The 23,569-nt window shown below is 46.7% G+C and overlaps 3 protein-coding genes across 3 annotated transcripts; 2 read left to right on the forward strand and 1 right to left on the reverse strand.

The window, feature by feature from the left end:
- The first annotated feature begins 16,571 nt into the window (after positions 1 to 16,571).
- LOC126525697 (uncharacterized) lies at positions 16,572 to 19,218 on the forward strand. The gene is made up of 6 exons (XM_072289920.1): positions 16,572 to 17,055; positions 17,145 to 17,247; positions 17,313 to 17,446; positions 17,696 to 17,755; positions 18,078 to 18,182; positions 18,789 to 19,218. The coding sequence occupies exons 1-6, from the start codon at positions 16,824 to 16,826 to the stop codon at positions 19,160 to 19,162; spliced, it is 1,008 nt and encodes a 335-aa protein (XP_072146021.1). The 5' UTR covers positions 16,572 to 16,823; the 3' UTR covers positions 19,163 to 19,218.
- LOC140219881 (uncharacterized) lies at positions 19,211 to 20,048 on the forward strand (the record flags this gene model as incomplete). Its single annotated transcript, XM_072289921.1, has 1 exon — positions 19,211 to 20,048. A coding segment is annotated over one exon (789 nt), but the record flags the coding sequence as incomplete, so codon positions are not given.
- Positions 20,049 to 20,143: 95 nt separating this feature from the next.
- LOC140219880 (uncharacterized) lies at positions 20,144 to 22,835 on the reverse strand. The gene is made up of 3 exons (XM_072289919.1): positions 22,255 to 22,835; positions 21,454 to 22,020; positions 20,144 to 21,175 (listed from the first exon to the last, which is right to left on the reverse strand). Exons 1-3 carry the CDS (start codon positions 22,561 to 22,563, stop codon positions 20,300 to 20,302), a joined length of 1,752 nt encoding a protein of 583 aa, XP_072146020.1. The 5' UTR covers positions 22,564 to 22,835; the 3' UTR covers positions 20,144 to 20,299.
- Positions 22,836 to 23,569: the final 734 nt, after the last annotated feature.

Consider the following 23,569-nt stretch of genomic DNA (forward strand, 5'->3'; position numbering starts at 1 on the left):
GATAGATACCTGCAGAAGGCCGCCATATTTTATTTTATTTTATTTATATTTACCCAGGGGTCGACCTGTACGTGCCATGTTATAGCGTGTTAGGTGACACCAACGCCTTATATGACACGAACATTTTCCTTGCTCAACTCGGTCATCAGTCGAACTCGAAAACGGTTGAAAGGGTCAAAGAACGCTATCTGCTTTAAAATTTGAACAAGACAGGCGCAATTTACTTTCTTATTTTCGTGTCATCTTACGCTACCGTGCTCATAATCAATCGTTGCTGACTATCACAGTTCTCTTACATTCATTCCTTATGAACTCATTATACTCTGACTTCATTTAGCTTGTTCCTTTCCTAGACAAACCCGCCGTGGTTGATCAGTGGCTATGGTGTTGGGCTGCTGAGCACGAGGTCGCGGGATCGAATCCCGGCCACGGCGGCCGCATTTCGATGGCGGCGAAATGCGAAAACACCCGTGTACTTAGATTTAGGTGCACGTTAAAGAACCCCAGGTGGTCGAAATTTCCGGAGTCCCCCACTACGGCGTGCCTCATAATCAGAAAGTGGTTTTGGCACGTAAAACCCCATAATTTTTTTTCCTAGACAAAGAAGAAGATTACCACGACACAACATTCTTCGTGAAATGACGCTACCGCGCTCACCAACTTGTCAGAAAATTTCGAGGCTTATTTAATCTTCAGTTTCCGTGGTGTACGCCACATACTATGCCAAGTGGCCCACAATTGTACGTCACTCATTCTCACTCAGCGATATGAGACCTTCATGCTTTATTTGGAAGCGTTGATGTCTACCCCACACGATATGGAACTTGTGTAGTGCCAGTTAGGTCTGTTGCCACGTAACTGCGTACTTGCCTAAAAACCCACGTTGCTAATTCTGTCAGTACAGTAGAAAATTGTCCAACAATCATGACTGCCAATTTCACACACTCGTAATAGCCAGTTCATTGTAACGCGGCCACTATAACTAATAAAATGAATGTAGTTAAAAGACGTTCTTCCCGCGCCGCCGCTTCAGGCCTGTGCCTAACGACAGGCCTAGCATTAGGCCTAGCGGTAATCATAGGGTAGGCCTAGAGTAGGCCTGGCGGTGAGGTCTACCCGTTGAACAGCTCGGCACCATCATTATAAGACCCATTTTCACTGAAAAAGCTTAATAAAGCTGACGTCATAACCGCTTTATTATAATTTGAATGTTCGTTTTAACAGTGGCCAATAATGTACTCAAGAAATGATAGGACGTGTTACGAGGCTGTCAGCAACACAATGTATCCGGTATTCTGGGGCGAAGTAGTTGCGTAAAATGTTCTGTAGTCCTGCGTTACGGAGCAGGTTATGGCGTCGAGGCTACCGCACAATACTGCGTACATGTGCAGTATTTTCCTTTCCTAACAGTTTCATATAGTAGGTTACATTTATTAGGCTTATCGTTAGAGACTACGCAACTGCTACTGCCGTCCTTAGCTATTCAGACATGTCGCTTTAGAAGTACAGTTCCTGCTGCTTCCGCAAAAGTCATTAGAACACCACGATGCTAAAAAGAGAATGCGGTCCACGACGCTTACCCATTCTTGTTGCATGAAGCTACTAAGACGAAGTGATCACCAACAGAAATCCGATGCACCGGTGCATCTTCGCTATGGTTTTTTGTTGTTGTTGTTGTTGTGGTCCTGAGTGGCCGTGGCACATACCCACAGTGGGGGATTGACCAAGAATCGGGTGGTTTAATTAGGTGCATAAAATAATAATGATAACAAGGGAGTTAACAATTTGAGCGTGTGAGTTTAAAAGTAAACGTTTTGTGTTTGGAGAAAAAAGGAAATAATCAGATGAAAACCGGGTATAAAATAATAATAATAATTATAATAATAATAATAGATAAGAAATAAAAGAAAGCTATGGTTGGGAGGGAGAATGATCAATCTAACATGGAAATCGATTGGTTTCAATGAGGTAATTTTGGATCGCCAAGCAAACATTTCTGTGGCTGAACCCAAAAATGGAGGCTCCAAAAGATAGGATCACAGGCACTGATACAGTTAGACCAATAGAGCCAAGCGGGATTTCGAGTAGTCGTTTTCTTATAATAGAAAAACGTCTGCAAGACAACAAGAAATGGTCGGTTGTCTCCGCTTCGCCACAGAATGGGCACAATGGTGAGGGGACCAGACCAGACCTGTGGAGGTAGAAGTTCAATGCAGGTATACGGCAGCGCAGCTTCGTGATGGACACTTCAATTTTCCGTGTCCGGCAAAAATCTCTGTTCCAAGGGTGTAGGAGATGTCCGTAATCCACAGAGTTAGTAATTGCGGAGCCTGATACTGACTGTATGATGATACTCCTGCGAAATCTAGCAGCAGTAACATAAGCAGTCAAAGGGCAGCAAGGGAGAATCGGGCCACTTATCGATGCCTTGGCTAGAGAGTCTGCAATGTCATTAATGGTTTTTTAGCGAACGTGCCTTGGTGATAATGCTGATTTCCTTCAAAATTATCCCAAACCCACTATGGGTAGATAAGGCCAATACTCTTTCAGTATCAACAGCACAAAATGTTTTCGCATTTTTATTCATCTAAAATATTGAAAAGGCAAATTAAATTAGAACGATAATAAGTCAGATAAAGTAAACCTCGATGATGTTGATACAGTAGTATATCTTGCAAAAAAAAGAAACAAGGAAAGTGTGAAAATAATATTTTGGGAAATCAAGGGAGTGCTATTGTCTCGAGTGTAGTTACTCATCATCATCTTAATCATACTCATCATTTATTATTCGTTCAAAAAATCCCCTGCTTCAGGCATTACATAACCGGGTGAGGGGTGGGGGTGGATTCCAAATATCAGCGGCTAACAAGTGTCACAGGTTATCCCTCAGTGCAAGACGCGCCTTTCTGTATCAGAAGTTCGTCGAATGTTATCGATGGTGCTGCACGTTGCCTGTGTTGTCTCCAACCCTTGCGTAATCAAGTTCTGGGCGCGACACGAACGTTGGTGCACGTTCTAGAACTAACGCGAGCACCGTGAGATTCCGCTGGAAGGTTCATTGGGCCATAGCCGACATGTCGGATCCGTAGATGAAATGCTCTACGATCGCCGATTGTGCTCGCAGCTATCGTTGTTTCTCTGTTTTTGGTTATTTTTTTCAGGGCACAGGTTCGCCCAATAAAGAGATAGTTTCGCAGCTCGCAGTTCTTGCTACTGTGTTCTTCACCACCACTACAATGTGAAACTATACTGAATGCATTTGAATTGGCCAGTGACACACACACATACAAAAAAAAGACATTTTTGTGGGAAGGCCCTTGGGCTAAACTATTGAATAATGTTACCATCGCAATATCATAAAGCAAGCAAAGAGAATATGCAGACACCACAAACACTTGACACATGTAAAGAGAGGAAGGGCGGGGCCCAATGTATTGAAAAGAACTGTAAGTGATGCTGCTCAGCGGGCTATCGGTGGCCTAATTATTGATTGGCGTTTCGAGCGCAGTATAAACGGAGCAATCAAAGAAGATGGGCACCGACACCACAGACGGTGGTGATGTTTGTATGTGCAGACGAGTGTTTGTGAAATGGGCACCTGTTCGTGGCGGCACATTTCTATGGCAGCGCTGGTAGCATGAATCAAGAATATAACGACGGGCTAGCCAGTTTGACAGCTTAGTACATACCTGCCAAGTTTCACGAATTTTCGTGAAGCTTATGAGTTTGGATTGCTGTACGATTTTACGAATGTTGCATAACATTTAAAATAATATATATATTTTGACTTTAAATTTACAAATTATCTACGCGAAAAGGTGTTGAAGGTTTCAACGACGGCGCAAGAGGTACGGTGTGATATTGCGAGAAATTCCTGCTAGGTTTAAAGACAGCAGAAGGGGAAGAGGGATGCCAGGCTGGGGAAGGAGCTAGGTTAAGAAATTGTGCTGATGCCTGTGCCGCCATCTTGTGGCACTGCAAGATCTCATGCGCTGTAGATGCACTAGTTCTGAACGAATTCATTCACGCAACTTCCCGAAGAGTGCAAAATCAACATCGAAATGCCCTGCAAATATCAGAGTGATTTAAAAATTAGGACCCGTTGCTTGTCAGCATTGACTGTATTAAGGTGGCTGCAAGCAGTTGCTCGTGTGCTGCGTGTAAAGGCAAATCATCGTTAATGGAATGCGTATGTATCCTGCGAATGGTCTGGGCTCTTGCGAAAATTTCACAAAATGCCTGTGATCCCCCCCCTCCCCCACGCACCCAGTGTGCACATGGTGGCAGGTATGTGTTACTATGCTAGGCGGCCTTGATGTACGTAACCCCGACCTCCCTTGTACCTGAAGCGTACACCAACAGTGCGCCTTCGTCCAAGTCGAGGTGATTGAGTAGTTCCTAAAAGTAATCCTTCTGGCTCGCAGCAATAATTTAAATATCACTATGTCCCTGATTACCCAAATTGCCAGCGATGGTAAAACTTGAGACAAAGAGAGAGATATATGTACAAGCTTTAATGATATGCTGGAGTCAAATGCGATGGCGCTGAGGTAAATATGACAAAGCTGATCAAGGAAGCCAATGCCTTGGAGAGAGAAGAAACGAAACCTTAAATCCTGACGCTGCCTTTTTAGCTCAAGCGGTTCTTCGGAAGTAGAGCACATTCTACCGAAGTGCCAAGTTGCTCCGTCTCTGTTGGCTGGACGGATTACATATTTTTCTGCTTTTTTTGTTCGTTTTCCTATGGCTTTTCTCTGCACCTCATTAAAGTGTTTTCTCTCAAAACGTTCAGTGTTGCTTCTGCACACATCGGGTCGGTCGCATGACTGTAGTATCCAGGTCAAGCGAAGTTGTACATATCAGTGTAGCTTCATACTGTGATTTACTTCCAAAAGCAGTACCTTTCTCTGTGCTTTCTCGCCTAAATGTTATCTAGTTTCTAATATGTGCGCTAGTCGAGCCTCGCCCGCCAACAGTTGTGTTATTGTTGCATAAAGGTCCCCTCTCGTGGCGAAGATGAGGCCATGGATAATTGCTCCATTTCTTGTAAACAACATTTTAATGTGATTGGCATTCTTCGCATACTTCTTGCACTTTGACTATCTACGTATCTAGCCTCTTGTGCCGACCTAGTGATCCCAAGTTGTTGGGTAACTTGGTCCATGTTCTTGCGGCCGTGATGCCGTCGCGGCCGCTGCATCGCCGTCATTCCAGCTTCGTCACCTGACTCCCGTCATGTCATTGTCGTCCCGCTGTCATTGTACCATCGTTATCGTTTCAGAAACACCATCGCGTTGTCGTCATGTCATCATCATCATCATCGTCGTCGTCGTCGTCGTCATCATCATCATCATCATTTATTATTCCCTCAATGGCCCCATGTGGGGTATTACACAAGGGGGGGGGGGTGCAAAACAATAATACAAACATCGAAGGAATGGTCATGTACAAATCAACAAAAAGTAACAACTGAAACGTCACTGCAAAAAAAAAAACACTGGTTTTTGCATAATTAGTTGAAAATATGGGTGGTTAGTAACTCTCGAAATTTCAAAGGGTTTCGCTCTATAACAACGGATTCCGGAAGCGAGTTCCATTGTTCAATTGCAACGGGAAGGAAGGATTTGTTGAAAGCGTTTGTAGAACCACGAAGCCGTTGGACACATAAAGAATTGAATAGACGATATGATGAGCGCACGGGTGGGAAATAAAAGCGAGGAACGAAGGTCAGGAAAATTACAGTACAGTTTATGGAATAGGCAGAGTTGCGAAATTATACGTCTTGATGCTAAAAGGGGCAGACCAATAGATAATTTCAAGTTAGTAACCCTGATAGTGTTGTCATAATTCGATAAGATAAAACGAGAGGCACCATTTTGAGTAGCTTCTGAAGTGTCGATCAAGTAATCTTGATGCGGATTCCGAATTGTAGTCGCATATTCTAGTTTGGTACAGATGAAAATTTCATATGCTAGTTTACGAATCAACGGAGGAGACAAGGATCGGGACCTTTTAATATAGTTATATCGTGGTTATACTGCCTACGTCGTTCCATCGTAATGTTGCTGTCGTCATTCAATTGTGGGTATGTCGTTGTTGTCATGCCAACGTCGTCATACCGTCGTCATGCAGTAATCGTCATGCATTTTATCGTTGTGCCGTCGTTGCGTTGCCGACGTGCTCCTTCCATCGTCTTTACTCCAGCTTCTCCAGCGGCCTATTCTCGTCCTTCAGTCGTCGTCACGCACGAATCGTGCACTAGCTCAGGATGTACCTAGATCTGTTCGTGGTAATGCCGCCGTCGCGGTAGTTATATTGTCGTCATTCCAGCTTCGTTGCCTGACTGTTGTCATGCCAACGTTGTCACGCCAACATTGTCATTTTGCCGTCCTCATACCAAATTTGTCGTTCCATCGACGTCGTTTCTTCTTTGGCTTTCTGTCTAATCGTGCTATCGTCATTCATTGGTGACTGTCGCGCCGTTGCCATGCCACCGTCATTTAGTCACCTTCGTACAGTCGTCACCATAGTGTAGGGGTCGCGCCATCGTCATCATACCAGCTTCGACGTAAGATCCTGGATATACCGACCACGGTTGCCAGATTTGGCTACTTTGCGCCAAATTGGCTACTTTTCGAGGCTGTTGGCGGGGAAAAAAATGCCTTGGCTACTTGGCTACTTTTTTGGCTACTTTTGAAATAGCTTGACGATTGTAAAAAATTGGATAGAAACTTGTGTAGCTCATATTATGCAGCAACATTAGCAAATATTTAGGCCAACCCGCAACAACGACACTTCAAATCTTTTCAAGCTGGTCCATCATCATTGTCAATCTGACTCTGGCGCTTTCATTTCATGCAAAGGATTTCGCACTGGTGACGTCACAGCGTGTTCCATCTTCGCATTGACGTTCCACGTCAGGCCTTCCACACATAGGGAATCTTCGATTTTCGAAGTTCTGGTAGCCCGCTGGCAGCCAGACGGCAGCCAGCTAGTGCCGGTCCTGATGGGAAGGCAACGTAAGGTGGGATCCTAGGACAACCCGAAGCTGCCCGAAGTTTGCAAAATCGAACACTTGGACAGCTGGTCACGGGATAAACGTAAACATGCTACCAGCATGTCAGCGGCCGGTCTGGCCGGCGCGCTCTCGGCGTAGTCGGTCCATGTATGTGTTCCCAGCTTGAAAATATACAGCTCTATTCTGGAATACAATCACTTTTGCGAGATTTCGCGCGACTGGGCATCTCACTATGCAGAGCGTAACAAACGGCCTACGACACGTCCGATGCCAAGACGCAAAATCGCACGTAAATAATCGCGAAAGCCATCGCTCGAGGATGCCTTGAGCTTTGACCTTCTGGAGAAATGTGCGCCGTGATTAACTCAAACATTTACACCTGAACTGGAGCTGTGATTCTGATTTGTGATAATAATCTAGTCATATTACATGCTGATCAAAGCGCTCTTAGCTGTATTCATTTATACACGTTTCATAATATTTTTGTATGTTCTTACATTTACTAAAAGCAGCTTTAAGTGTTGGCAGTGATAATGTCTTCAGAGTTGCATAATAAATGAAAATGCAACGTTTTTCCATAGCGTGGCTACTTTTTTGGCTACATTTCTGTATGTGGCCAAAGTTGGCTACTTTTCTGGCTACTTTCCGAGATTTTTTGGCTACTTTTCACATTTTGGACCTGGCAACCCTGATACCGACGTCATCACACCGTGGCCATCACGCCATCGTCATCATACACTCACCGTCATCCTATTGTCCTCGCGCCATCCACGTCATACTGTCGTCGTTATATCATCATCATCACCATTTAAAAAACGTCATGCCATTGTCATCAGGCCTTCGCCCTTCCATCGACGTCAATGCTCCTTCATCATTACAAAGTCATCACTGCGTCTTCGTCGTGACTGTCATCATCCGGCAAACTGTGGTGAGCGAGTGACAAAGCAAAGTGGGCCGCTCACGAAGACTCTGTGTGTCGCAAATAGCTGAAGCAACGAAAATCTCAGAATGGCCATTACATATTCTAAATAAAGGTGCCCTTACCAATACGGCGTGTCGCTGCATATCTCGAATGCTAATCGCATTACCGTCGACAGTCGCTGTGGCATGGTTTCTGTCGGAATTTTTTACTCATTTGGAGAAGCGAACTTTAGAACGACGTCCCGCTCTTTCTTTATGGATTTGACCTAACTGTTCCAGATTTGCTATCACCGGGCGCCTCGACTTGTGAACACAGCGACGGTAAGGTTGGTTATGCAATGCTCGAATGTTTATTAAAAGTAAATTCCGTAGTTCTGACCACAATACATTTTTCTTGTGGGAAAATTTTGTCAGGCATGTGTTATATTTAACTGCATTCCCCCAGTTTCATTGTTATGTACTGGACAAGTTGCGGTTTTCTTTATTCTAAGATACCTTTCCCAACAAGTGGATATTTATTTTTCATTTCATCTACAACTTTATTTCATGATTATTAGTTTCTTAATTTTATATATTATATTCTATTATTCTGAGATACTCCATTCTGGGCAACTGCACTAGACTACGTATGAGCTGCTAACACATAAGAGAGAGAGAGGTGGGGAGATACGCAATCCTTAGTGGGTACTGGATATGTTTGTCTGGACACACGTCTTGCATGCTACTCCCAGATGAGATTCGGGATCCGTAACATGACTCACCCATACACCGACAGTGAATTCTCACGCATAATGTTCGCAACTAGCAAGCGCAAGCTCCTCAAGTAAGGAGCGTCTGGAACGTCTGTGTCAAGCCAGTGTCCTGAAGGTAGACTAAAAGCGCCTTCGACACTTCCTTAGCAGCTCGCGGTTCATTGGAGCTGCGCCATATAAACACATTAGACTCAACATCTAAGTCTACACATACTCATTGCAAAGACGATTGTGAATGGTGCTTCAAATATTTCTAGACGTGAGCGATATATTCTCGGAAATTATTCAGTAGAATATTTATCATGTAGGGAAAACTCACGATATGTGTTAAATTTTTTGCTGGCTTTGGTTCATCTTGTGCCTGGATTCACGTGACCTTTTGGGAACTTATTTTGTGTTTTCTTTTGTGTTCAGAGCCTGGCTTTAATGTAGCCACGTGACTGGACTTTTTCTTGACATTAGTGTAGTCATGTGACTGGAGTTCGTGTTTCTGTGTTCTTTTCTTATGCCCCCTTTTTTTTCTAGTTCGTGCGACATGACTTCAAGACCGAGTGCTTGACTTATCTACACAGGTTAACATTCACTTGAGTTTGATTTTAGTAAACTTTTTTATGCTTGTGGCTTTCCCTTCTTGCGCATTTCTGGTTGAAAGTGAGTAGCCAGCGCCAATTGAAGACTGCAAAAGGTCCCAGGTCTCGTATAACAATAATAAAAAAAACATAACATTGGCTTTATACATCCGAGTTTTGCCCATTCCTCCATAGTGGGTCCGAACCACAAGGACAACAAAAGCAAGCGAGACGAAATCCGCCCAACTTACGTCGTCATGGGTTCTCCGCCTACCCCGGGTACGGCCACGCCCTCGTACGGTACCGCTGCCGCTGCCTCTTCCACGGCCACGGCCAAGTATTTCGAAGCGCTCGACGAAGAAGCAGGGCCCAGCGGCAGTGCCAGTCCGAAGTCTCCGCACTCTCAGCACCCGAGGGAAGTTGTCGTACGCCATTTTCCATGAGCATGCCTGCGTGAGCTACTGTTGTGCGCAACCACTTCGCATGACATGATCTTGGATTGTAGCGCGAAGTAACACGGGCACAGACTAGAAGCGGACAGGACGAGCGCTAACTCTCAACAACATTTTTATTGAAGTGTGTGTGTGTGTGTGTGTGTGTGTGTGTTGTTCGCTTCAATAAAAATTTTGTTAAGAGTTAGCGCTCGTCCTGTCTGTTTCCAGTCTGTGTCCGGGTCACTTCGCGCTACAATCAAATATCATGTTACCGTACCAACTCGCCCAAGTTTCTGTCCTTTCACACTTCGCATGACCTACGAAGTACAGTAATGCGAGTGACCTCGTGTGTACAGAACCTAGTTACCAAAACTTGTTCCGCTTACTAATGGCACATTCGACTGCTTCCTATCGCGCTCCGTCTCGGTTTGCAGCGATGCGTGACCCTCTCGAGATTGGAGCCGGAGAAAGCCTGCCACAGCCGATAACGTGGCAGGTGCTCCTGGAGCAGTCGGAGTACAGTCACGTGATCTGCCTTTTCCGACGGATCTCGGTCGCGCTCCCAGGTTAACGCTGAGAGCACTTCCGAGCGCTCCTACCTGGAGCACCGTGCTCTGAATGAGCCAGACGAATGCGTCCCAGGTGCTCTGCTTCAACCAGCCGAATGTAAACTGCACCGCTGAGTGCTCTGTAGCGCCCGAAAGCGACCAGTCGAATGTACTGTATACGGGAAACCTGTGTGGAACGAATGCCCTTGAAGGTCAGCTCTTCTCTTGGTGGCAGTTGATGCCACCACTACGTACACCTCGCTTAATCTCCTTCTACAGGCTGCGATAAGCAAGCGAAAGGAGATTACCTATCTATGCAGGGTGTTTTATTTAATAGCTACAAGAATTGTAGTTATAAATGGCCTGCCGCATGGAGGCGATTCCTATTGCACGATCTCGACTCCTCTAAGAGGCGGATATTGTTTGCACGTGAAATAGAAATGCCTACTCGAATAATTTCCAAATTTTCTGAGCACGAGTGGATGACCTACGTTCGCTCGACATGTCGACCCCCGTTTGTCAAACGATCCTCGAATCGAAGCTCTTCCTTCGCTTCAACAAGTTGAGGGGACCGCCGCCTCTCGACAAGTGGGGAAGACGACATATGCTTTTCGAGAACTGCCATGGTTGATTTATTTATTTATTTATTTATTTATTTATTTATTTATTTATTTATTTATTAGAAGGCATGGCCCGTGGCCTAAGATAAGGGGGTAAGGGTTTGGCGGCGCCACCCCTGGAGAGGACTGATCATTGCGCTTCATCGAGAGTCCACGGCACTTACTAGCGTCCGTCATCAGTAATCGCCGAAGACTATCGATGAAGCGCTATGATCGATCCTCTCCCGCGGTGGCTCCGCCATCCACTTTCTCGAGTCGATGTGAAGCGTCGAATGGAGGAGCGTTATAAATCGCCTGGGTAAGACGAGGATGCGAGATACGGGAAAAAAACAGACTGCGGCATCCGTTTTTCTTCATATATTGTGTCCTCGTCTTGGCAGCGCTTCAGCCTTGGCATACAAATATCTTGCATTTTAAACTCTAAAGTATATAAGCTACGGCGCGCATTGAAATTTTCCTATAGTAGCCGGTTAGTTCGCGAGGCCCATTCACTTGGAAGGAACTGCGAGGATGACAGCAGTTTTGTGATATGTGTTCGCACAATGTGCGAGTAGTTACACTGATATTCTGGATAATTTACTGCTTCATTCCATATCAAAGCGTCCTTTAAAAAATAAATAGGAATGGTGCAAATTTCATGTCACCTATCACAAAACTGGGCCTTCTTTGAAGTATATCTGCCTTGGGAACCCACTGGCTTCATTTCGCAAATTCGTAGATATATGACATATAGTAATTAAGAAATGTGTTCATCAGTGCTTTTTACAATGAGGAGATCATGAATTTTGATGTTTTGCACATCTAATATCCGGCGTTTCGAGCAATCCGTCTAAATGAGTAGACTTATGCTATAAACAGCAGGTGATTTTAACGAGAACTCTGTTAGCTCTGAATACCTGATATGCTATAAGCGCGACTTCGTAACATTGCAAGCGCCGCACATTATATGTTTTTCGAACTCCAGCGTTCGCGCAGGCACAAGATACGTATCCAGAATGCGCTCCTTTAGCCCCTTAAAACGCTGGCTCGCTGCGTTGTCCGTCACGAGCTATTTTCGGTGTAATAACCTAATGAATCGCGCGCACTGATGCGCATGTGTGTGTCCGATTCTTTTCGCTGCTATGAATCTCATACGACGCGTAGCAAACAGACAACACGGCCTTAAGGAAGAAAATCTCCTCAGGCTAACACACGCCTTCGCGCTATGGCACTTCACGCAGGAGGCGGCCATACACAGATGTAAGGTAGCGGAGAAAGACAAACTCAATGTGCAGCTGAGGAAGCTAGTCAAACTAGCGCTGGGAATCCCCAAGAGCACCGCGACAGAGCTCCTGCTGCAACTGGTGGTACACAACACTCTTGAAGAAATCACCGAAGCTCAAAAACGGGCTCAGTTGACAAGACTCTCGGAACCAAACCGGGTAGGGAAATCCTAGCCCAACTAGGTCATGACACCGCAGCAATCGAGAATCTATACCAAAGCGTTCCGATGGAAACACGCAGCTCCTACACGGTTCGTCCACTCCCGCGGAACATGAACCCCGCGCACCATCAACCCAGAAGGCTGGCACGTGGATCATTCATCCGGCGCGAAATACGTGATAAAAAGAGCCTAGCTTGTTTCGTAGACGCGGCACAGTACCCGTCCAGGAAGGCCTTCGTTGCCGCCACGGTCAATAAGCAAGGTCAAGTCACAAATTCTCTCACAGTCAAGACCCACACGTCCGAGATAGCACAACAGGTCGCCATCGCACTCGCGCTCACAGACCTAATCCCCAGCCACGTCTACAGCGATTCACGCTCGGTCGTCAAGGCCTTTCAGAAAGGCCGTTGCAAGACAAGCACTACAAATAGTCAATACATCCGCACCGCTGCAGCATCACACCATCTGCTGGTTCCCGGCACATTTCCGTCCGTCCGTCCGTCCGTCCGTCCGTCCGTCCGTCCGTCCGTCCGTCCGTCCGTCCGTCCGTCCGTCCATCCATCCGTCCGTCCGTCCGTCCGTCCGTCCGTCCGTCCGTCCGTCCGTCCGTCCGTCCGTCCATCCATCCATCCATCCGTCCATCCGTCCGTCCGTCCGTCCATCCGTCCGTCCGTCCGTCCGTCCATCCATCCATCCATCCATCCATCCATCCATCCATCCATCCATCCATCCATCCATCCATCCATCCGTCCGTCCGTCCGTCCGTCCGCCCGTCCCTCCATCCATCCATCCATCCATCCATCCATCCATCCATCCATCCGTCCGTCCATCCGTCCGTCCGTCCATCCATCCATCCATCCATGCATCCGTCCGTCCGTCCGTCCGTCCCTCCATCTATCCATCCATCCATCCATCCATCCATCCATCCATCCATCCATCCATCCATCCATCCATCCATCCATCCATCCGTCCGTCCATCCGTCCGTCCATCCGTCCATCCATCCATCCATCCATCCATCCATCCATCCATCCATCCATCCATCCATCCATCCATCCATCCATCCATCCATCCATCCATCCTAATCCGAAAGCTTTGGCAACGCACCACCTCAACCTGGTGTAATCCGCACTCGCAGTCTGCGAAGCTGTTAACCTCCTAACAAGCGTTTCACAAAGCTATTAGCATTCGCAGCTACACAGCTGGTCATGTTAACGAAGAGAGCACGTGGTGGTAAGTCACGGGCTGGATGAACCCCACAGTTTTTTCTTACAATAATTACGGGTAGGGAACCGGGACCCCACAGTGTACACGGGAGGTCCAATTATGGCGGTTAAGTCAGCATGGGGAATTCTGGGTACCGGGTGGGTTTGCTTACACTTCGCGCTTCTTTTTTGCAAAACACGTTGTGGCTTCGAAAATTGAAAAGAACTTGGACAAGACGTTGCACTTCTAAGTACAACAGTTCGCAATGATCGCTCGTGTTCACCGAGTCTTCATAGCATGATGTGCTTAGAAGAAAGTATGATTCCTCAATATTTTAAAAACGAAATAACGCGTAAATGATAAAGTCACAACAACAGACGAAGTCGCAGACACGAAGACTGCACAAATCCATGCACTAACCACCATTACCTCTGTGGCTGAACGATTGTAGCACCATATCTCCCTCCATTAATTTTTGTTCTATGTGGCAGCTGAGGCAGCAGACTACGCTCGAGGGCGACTTAGGGAATGCGCCCGTTGAATGCGAACTACGAGAGGGCGCCAGTCGATCGCCATGAGCTTTCTGCGCGCAACGAATAGAGCACGCTCCCCTGTTTACGATGATAAACATTGCGACTGTACGCGCGATCATCCTCCCACAGAAAGGTGCCGAAGAGACGGCCCAAGGCTGCACCTCGGCTGAACCACCGCTTTCATGGCTGGCCCCACTACAAGGGCCGCGGCGGTCGGGGCACGAGCATTCGCGATGTGCTCAGGGACTGGCTGCCAGGACAGCTCTTCGAACACGGCCACAAGGTGGGTATCGCGAAGTTTCCCGCTAAAATTGCCGGAGCACACTCTGGCGCCGTATCGTCCACAGGAGCTGCCAGCGTGGCGGCTCAGCCAACGTGGGGGTGATGGCTGGTACGTGGGTTTGCGTAAGCTTCGTTCTTAGTTAACAATTTTTAGCGCAAAGAAACTTCGCGACACCAGAGAAGTCACGCAGGTCACGGCGCTACTAACAACTTATGCTTCATTGTACTTGGTCACAGTGTATGCAGCACCGTACAATAGAAGACGGAAAGGGAGCGTAACGTCGCCACAGCCACCGCTGCCGTGACAAGAACAATATCTCCTTCTCTGACAACGCGACAGATGGGCATATCACGCAATCCTTGTTTCTTTTCATTTCAAGCGCCTCCGAAATTTCCCTTCTCACTTGAACAGTATGCCTGGCCATCACTCGAATCTCTTTAAACAAAGGTTTGCAGCCACAGCGCATGCAGGGTGCAGCAAGATGACCGGTAGCTGCCAGTTTGTCGACAATGTTTGAGTGCTCTCGTAAACGATCGTAAGCAAACCGTTGTTTAAAAAGACTAGAGTGATGGCCAGACATTCTGATCAAGTGACAAAGGAAATTGCGAAGGCGCTTGAGATGAACGGAAACAAAGATTGCGTGATCTGCCCACCTGTCGCGTTGTCAGAGAAGGGTATACTGTTCTTTTCACGGTAGCGGTGGCTTGTTATCCTGTTAGGCAATCTGTGAGGCATAGGTTACGTTACACTCGCTTTCTGTCTCCTTATTGTTCGGTCCTACATACACTGTGACCAAGTGCGATAAAACATAACTTGTTATTAGCGCTGTGTCCTGTGTGCCTTCTCTCGAGTCGTGCATTTCTTAGCGCTAAAAATATTAACATGCAATAACAACTAGCCCACAAGTCTGTTTTGTTGAACTTTGTTCTTGGGGCTTCAGACGGCTTTGTGACTTGAAGAATTCACAATTTTTAATATATCGCGTTGTGAACGCCGCAATTTGCTGTGATTTGACATGTTCGCTGTCTCATTGTCTTGCGCGTTTATACCCCGTTTCATACATCAGGTGCAACGCTGTGGAAGCTACGCAAGAAGTCCGGTCGCCAAAACTTATCACTCCGCGCGTTCCCGTCTATAATTCGCTGTGCGCCAGGAGGCGTTTGCTCGCGCGAGCAAGCACGTGAGGCAGCCGCGACGGCTAACGAAAAGAAACAACGAAACGCAAATTGATTTAAAATAGCGTGTTATCAGCCGTGTGAGAACATGGTTTGTTTGTTTCTAAGAGTAAATTATTTATTTTCTTCATTCAGAACAGCTTGTATGCAGAAAATTTTCACGGAAATCGCGTCAAGAAACACCGAGCTATTTCTAAGTGCGAACGCAGCCACTGCCAAAAGTATCATTAGCTTCCACAGCGTTGCACATGATGTATGAAACGGGGTATAAACGCACAAGACAATGAGACTGCGAACATGTCAAATCACAGCAAATTGCAGCATTCACAACGCGATATATTAAAGATAGTGAATTCTTCAAGTCACAAAGCCGTCTGAAGCCCCAAGAACAAAGTTCAACAAACAGACAAAAAGCGCTATGGTTCGCTCTAGTAGTTTTAACGCGACAGCGTTGACAAGCCCGTGTCGCAGAAAGTCCGGCGTCCGGCGTCGACGTGCGGCGTCGGACGTCATTCCGGCAAAGGTATTTTCGAACCACGTACACCCAGTCTTTCCATGTGACGCAAGGAATTGACTGAACTAATTGAATTTCTAAAGATAAAATACCTGGAAAAATCGTAAAGTAGGACTTACATACGACCTACAGATATGGTAGCTGTCGGTCTGTAATTTGAATATACGAGAAAAGATAATTCTGTTCTGTTACACGAAAACTGAAACAAACCCCTTTTCCAGCGTTTCCACAATGCATAGAGCGGAGACGGGATCCGCCATTTGCGCACGCCGGCGCGTGAATATCTCGGAGTCCGGGTAACAGTTCCTTGGAACAATTCCAGATGGCGCTAGCCTCCGCCGCATCGCGGCCCATGCAAGAGGCCGCGTTTCTAGCAGAAAGCCCGGCTGCCTTCGTGCATAGCGTTCGCCGCGAGCATTTCCCGGTAAACATTAAGGTTACATACGCTGCTGTTGCCGGGAAGCGTGAGAAGCAGTCGGGGATATTTGAATGCTATCGCGTTCCACTTTGAAAGGCAAAGCTTAAGCGTCCCCCAATTCTTTTAGTAGAACACTATAGGGAGTATGCACTGAAACTCGGCCGCAATGTGGCGCTGCGGTTCCCCGAGCCCGGCGCCATGTTTGTGGTTGTGCCGCAGCAGCCGACGCATGCTTGCAGCTGTGTTCCGTAAGTGTTGTGTGGTGTTCCCTAGCATTTAGGTTTCTCGTGTGTTGCATGTGGCGTTGGTTGTTTGCAATACTGCTGCGTTGGAAGCTTCCTCTACGGATACACGCTGTAAAGACTTGGAAAAGTGCCCACACCGGAGCACGTTGTTGCGCGCCGAGCCGCAATGGTGAACTGCGCCGTCTACGGTTGTTCCAACCGGTCAAAAAACAAACCCAACGATGAGAACTTTCAACCGCTGGGCTTCTATGTCGTGCCCAAAGTCAAAGAAGGACAGTGTCTTAGGACAGCTGAGCTGTCTTCAAGGCGCAGAGCTCTGTGGCTGAGCAGAATTCGTCGCAAAGACCTGGACGAATTGGCGACGCATTACCGAGTTTGCGGGGCGCATTTCATCACAGGTAAGCACGGCAGCGGCATTAAAGCTTAGTTTTTTAGCGCAATTCTTTGCATGCAGCTCTGTAACGTACCAGTGGGCTATATTTTTCAGGACGACCAGCTTATTTGATGGATGAGGCTAATCCCGACTGGGCGCCGAGCCTCAATCTCGGCTACAAGTCCACGACGCACGCTGGAAGAAGCGCAAGCGACAGGTGCAAATTAATTTTGTACGCAGTCAAACAAGTGATTATGAACTAATCGAACTAATTTTTTACAGGTATATGCGACTCAAGCAACGAAGGCGCGCGAGTTCTGCAGCCAACGCCTTTGAATTAAGGCAGCGACCGGAGAGCGCGAGCACGAACGCGGCGCCCATCGCTGCAGGAACGGCGGCCGAGGAGATTTCTTTCAGTACGAAGGCGTCACTTCACACTTACATTCTTCTACTTTAATTTGCATATTGCACTGGACCAACCTTAAGCTGTCCATTATTGAACCTTGTGTACTGCGTCTGTGTAATTTAATATACGCGAGCCAGCACGCATTTACTGCAGTGCACAACATTAAAAAAAAAAAGGGGGGGGGGGCGAGGGTGCCGGGGGCAACGTCCAGTTTACGCTCTTGCTTTCACATAAATTACAGTGTTCATTTCTTGTGCAGGTGACGAAGAATCCCCCTCATCAGAACAAACTGCAATGCAACACCTTGTAGGCCATGCATGTAAGCTAAGTAAACATTTATGCATTCGTACTTAAGAGAGTATGGAGCTCTGGAGCATGGCAATTGCTCATTTAGGCTTCTGTGTTATGTGCGCAAGGACGTTTGTCTTTGAATTCTCACAGCTGATCGAATACTGCGTTTGAAGCTGTTAACAGTAACGGTGCATGCAGATGCAACACAAAATAATTTGTAAATGGAGAAACCATTTAGTCAGCCCGTTAAGACTTGCGCACGCAAGCAAAGTGTTTTGTTGCGAAGGTTCCACTGAAGACTGCTTTTTTTCAACTAGTTTGTTTCCTTTCTGCGTGCTTTCATTTTGCAGCTCCCGAGGAGCCTTCATGCTTGGAATGTCCAGTTCTACAAGAAAATCTAGCCACAGCTCAGTGCCACCTGCAAGCGTATCTGCAGAATAACCAAGCTTCTGCATGCAAGTATCGCACAGTTTTGTTTCTAGGGCTTGCAAATCCTGTGTTCCTGCATGTCCTGATTTTGGCCGAAGCGGTGTGAGCAGACGTAAAGTCTTTAATGTACTTGATTAAAACACAATCCTTTAAGCTGGAAATGTTTCAAATATTTAACAAAAATTATATTGTTGGTGTGGAAAAAACACAGGGAATGCGGGAGATGGAAATTCAACACGATGAACAAAACAGGATGAAATCAGGAGCCATTTCGACAAGTGGACTTGTCTTCTTCAAGGCAACATGTCACTTTTAGAAAGGCAAGTCCACATGTCGGCACATTGGCTCCGGCTTTCATCTTGTTCTCGTTTTGCTTATTGTTGGTGTAGGTGCGATATGTGCAGTACAATCTGACCATTATGGGTGTGAAAATTAGGGATGCGGTTTCTTTTGCACTGAAGGCTAATCGTATAACAAACAGTTCAGTCTGACAGGCAGATTCAAGGTCATTATTTATTACAATAATAAAAATCCTCATGTAAAGGTGCTGAAACAAGTAACATCATTATACATTGTGTTGACACCAGTGCTTTCCCTTCATATGGTCATCACACATTCAATTTATCATGCAGGCATGATAGACAAAGAGGTGACAGCTGACCTGCTGTCAGCCCACATCTCTTCACTGGAGGAAGAAAACCACCGCCTTCAGCATGACCTGGATATTGCACGCAGTCGCCTGGCAAAGGCAGCCCCTGGAGACAGGGATGTGCTCCGCAGCAACCCAGACATGGTTGTTTTTTACACAGGGCTGCCAAATTATGCAGTTTTGGAGGCTGTTTACATCTTAGTTGAGCCTCATGTAAGGCATACATTACGAAACCGCCTGAGCAAATTTCAGGAAATGGTCGTTTTCCTAATGAGGTTGCGGCTTAACGTCCCGTTACAAGATCTTGCATACAGGTATTTTATTCTGGGCAACAGCCATACCTATATTCATTTGTAACATTAAGGTTCCTGCACTACGCAGAACTGCAGTTGAGCATGCAATAGCCATTTTGTGCTGGTGAACTTTATTGCATTAGCTTCAATAACACTTACTAAAGCACATAACAACTCAGCAGTTTTATCTTACAGGTTTGGCATTCACCAGTCAACCGTAACGAGGACAGTAGAAAGGTGGCTTGATGCTGCTTACATTAGGCTCAGCAGTCTGATCAAATGGCCAGAACGTGAAGATCTTCAAAGAACGATGCCAATGGCATTCCAAGAAACATTTGGCAAGAAAGTAGCTGTGATTCTGGATTGTTTTGAAGTCTTTGTGGACAGACCTTCAGCCATGGAACCTAGATCATTAACATGGTCTACGTACAAGCATGCAAACACCGTGAAGTACTTAATTGGCATCGCTCCACAAGGTGTAATTACGTACATATCAAGAGGGTGGGGTGGGCGTACCAGTGACAAAATGCTGACAGAATCGTGTGGCATTCTTAGCAACCTGCTACCTGGCGACTCTGTGCTGGCTGACAGGGGTTTCTTGATCTCTGATGCCGTGGGCATGTGTGGAGCGAAGCTGGAAATCCCAGCCTTCACTAAAGGGAAGCCGCAGCTTACTGCATACTCTGTTGAGGCAACACGTAGGCTAGCAAATGTTAGGATTCATGTTGAAAGAGTTATTGGGTTAGTCAGGAACAAGTACTCCATTCTCAAAAGCACTCTTCCCACTGAATTTTTGGAGCCGAAGGTGCTTAACGGCATAAAAGTCAGCGCACTTGACAAGGTTGTATTTGTGTGTGCCGCACTTACCAACCTGTGCGACTCTGTTGTACCATTTGACTGACATGTGTCCTTAGTGCAAAGCATCTAGTAAATGTACAGTACTTTTTTTACACCCGCCGTGGTTGCTCAGTGGCTATGGTGTTAGGCTGCTGAGCACAAGGTCGCGGGATCGAATCCCGGCCACGGCGGCCGCATTTCGATGGGGGCGAAATGCGAAAACACCCGTGTGCTTAGATTTAGGTGCACGTTAAAGAACCCCAGGTGGTCGAAATTTCCGGAGTCCTCCACTACAGCGTGCCTCATAATCAGAAAGTGGTTTTGGCACGTAAAACCCCATAATAAGATAATAAGAATACTTTTTTTACGACTTCTTGCAGTCATTACAAAACCATTTCCGCGATTTAGGTGCCCTCTTCAAATTAACACACTGAAAGTGAAACCATTGTCGACTGCAATGCTTCCCATCACACCTAATCATGTCTCCATATTCTGGCTGCTGACAGTGGCAATATTTATCATCCTGACTGCCTGCACTTTGCTCCACTACTACTTCTTCAGCAGCAGTGGTCCAATAACGGAAACAAAGTTCAGGCAGGAGAACTCGTTCAAAATACAATGCACACTTATCCACAATTTCGTTGCAGAACTCCTTATCAAACATTACTCTTTCAATAAAAATATCTTTCTGTGTCCATACTACAAAATCGCAGTAGTTTCTTTTGCAGACAAACATCTGCATCATTACTTGCTTGAAGTAATGATGGTTTCTCAATAACTTTGCATCATTGCCATCAACTACAAGATAAGATCGTTGCCGCTCTGGAATTTCGCAAATAAGTGCATCTTTTGCAGAGTATGGACATTTTATCTCCAGAAGGCCGTCTCCACAACAATTGCAATGTACAAGGCCATCAGGAGTTGCAGCCAGAAATGGTCGCTCTATGCTTATGTGGAGGCCAGACATTTCACACTTAAAGCCTAGATGGTGCTTCTGCATTGCCTCTATGTAAGCTGCCCTCCCAGCAGCTTCTTTCTTCTTTCCCCACTGAGTTGCTGCAGTCTGGAATTTGCAGTCCTCTGGGTAGCACAGTCTCTTCAGCAGGCTCTTTGAAGGCTTGGTCAATGAAGTTGCAAATACCGCTCCTGCATTTGAAGCTGTGATGCGTCCAGTCCGAAATAAATGCCACTTCTCGGATGCAGATTGGGCCTTTGTCTGCTTCTCGATCAGTACACACACCTGCAGGAAATTGCAATTCATGTGCAAACAAACACAAATATTTATCCTTTCGATTGTTTTTTAGTTTTGCTATAATGCTTTAAGGATGTTGTAGATTCATGACAATATTGCATACATTTGAAAAGTGCCCAGGCAGCATGTGCAGGTTTAGCATAAATTATAATTGTGAACAGATGCTGACACATGGATGCACGGCACATTACAACAACAACCTGCACAATTAGTTTTTTTGGCAAGGTATGGCTGTAAGCAAGCTACAAAGAGACGAAGAAACTTACATCAGGCTCAATTGAGAGGTCCTGCAAGACATTACGGCATTCTGCCTGTACATCCTCCAAGGAAATTGGGCACTGCTTCCTTTGCAGATTGCGGAGGAGGAGCTTAGGGTACTTCAAGCCCAAGGGAATGTAGGGGTCAGCAAATTTTTGGGCAAGCGAGAGAAGTGCTGGCCTACCCTCAGATTTACTCAATGACGAGAAAAACTTTAACATCTCGTCCTCTCTCGGCTTGGGCATTTCAACACTTGGTGGGTCGCGGGGGGCAGCCTCAGTGTCGTCCAGGCGGCGTTTTTTCATTGCGGAAGACGCGAAGTCCATCTCTGCCACCGGTCGGCATTCCAGACTGACGAGATGAGGCGGTAGCCATGCATTTTGCCCATCTGTGCATGATTGACCATCCCGGCGTGTCACAACAGCCTCCAAATAAAAGAGCACTGCACCAACGTGTGAGCACGCCTCCCCGAGGCCGGCCATGCACGTACAGTGCGCGCACAAAACTTCCCCGTCAGCTTTAATCAACAGCCACGGCAGCAGCAGCTTATCTCTGAACGCCTGAGAGTGGCGGACCTGCGCAGGGAGAAAAGATACATCACAGTGTTTAGCTTACGCGATTAGACACTGTGAACACGAAATCAGGCGTATGAAGCACGAACAACATTACAGCAACTTCACCGACGATCTAGCAACAAGTGCGACGGACTGGGCGCCACATACATTGCTTGCTCCATCGCTATATTTCTGGACGACTGAAAAAATGCCCCAAGCCGCTGACATGCGGTACATTATATAAGTACAGCCTACCTTTCCAACGACGACGACGTTGCCATCACGAACTTTCACTCTTGGTGGCTCCACGAGACCACTGGTGACGTAATTATGAGCCTCCAGGGATTTATAGCTCTTTAGCTGATCCCGCGTCACGAAGCTCGTCCCGTGGACTAGATAGTCTCTGATGTCCGCACGGTCGACACTTGGATAAAAAGCAACATCGTTCGTAAAGTGGTCATCGGACAGCGCCAACGGGTCATCTCCGCCGCATTTCGCGATTTTGATGATGTATCTGCTGCGCTCGGGGTCAGGCAGCGACTTTGCGTAGTCGCTGAGTTGCATGTTACACTGCAGTCGCGCCGAATGAGACGTACGCAGCAGCTTTTTGTCGCGCAACAACGTGCTCCGGTGTGGGCACTTTTCCAAGTCTTTACAGCGTGTATCCGTAGAGGAAGCTTCCAACGCAGCAGTATTGCAAACAACCAACGCCACATGCAACACACGAGAAACCTAAATGCTAGGGAACACCACACAACACTTACGGAACACAGCTGCAAGCATGCGTCGGCTGCTGCGGCACAACCACAAACATGGCGCCGGGCTCGGGGAACCGCAGCGCCACATTGCGGCCGAGTTTCAGTGCATACTCCCTATACAATGGGTATAGATGGTTTGGAAGAAGGCGCTCTTTGGGTACTGACACGTTTAGAAGCTGCGTAAAGAATAATCATGACAGCACGGCAGCACGACGGGCGTGTTCTACGCCGAGCGACAAATCGATAACAGCGCTATTCGAATAAAAAAAGAAAACGACCCCGTAAAACAACAAATCCAATGTATGCACGTGCCTGACAATACGTCGCGCTAACGTCATCGCAGCTGCTACCTTTGAGTGCTATTACGGTGAGAAGCTGCGTTTGTGACGTCACGTCATGGTTCTTTTACAGAGGTCACGATCCTTGTGAGCACCATACTGTGATGTGGTAGCGAGTGTTCACGGTCGCCGAGCAAAATATTTTGATGTGCGCCTTTCGGCGCGTGACAGCAGGCATGTTTGCTTAGTAGCCGAATGATTCGTGCAATCTATGCTAGCCAGAAACAATTCTTCGCTTCCCTCAGTACCCAAAAACTTTGCTATCGATGTCCCTGCTTCGACGTCGAAAACTGCGACTTTCGTTAAAGCGAAGATTTCTTTGCCAACCTTCGCTGACCGTCCCGGCCTAGACGCCTGAGTGGTGTCTTGCTGACTAGCTCAAGAAAACAAACAAACAAACAAACAAACTAATTGCGGGTCCAATGGCGGTATCAAAGCTGAGTCCATTAGTACAGCAGCCCTGATGGTCTAACT

The sequence above is a fragment of the Dermacentor andersoni genome, chromosome 8, assembly GCF_023375885.2.
Source record: "Dermacentor andersoni chromosome 8, qqDerAnde1_hic_scaffold, whole genome shotgun sequence".
In the NCBI taxonomy this organism is placed as follows: domain Eukaryota; kingdom Metazoa; phylum Arthropoda; class Arachnida; order Ixodida; family Ixodidae; genus Dermacentor; species Dermacentor andersoni.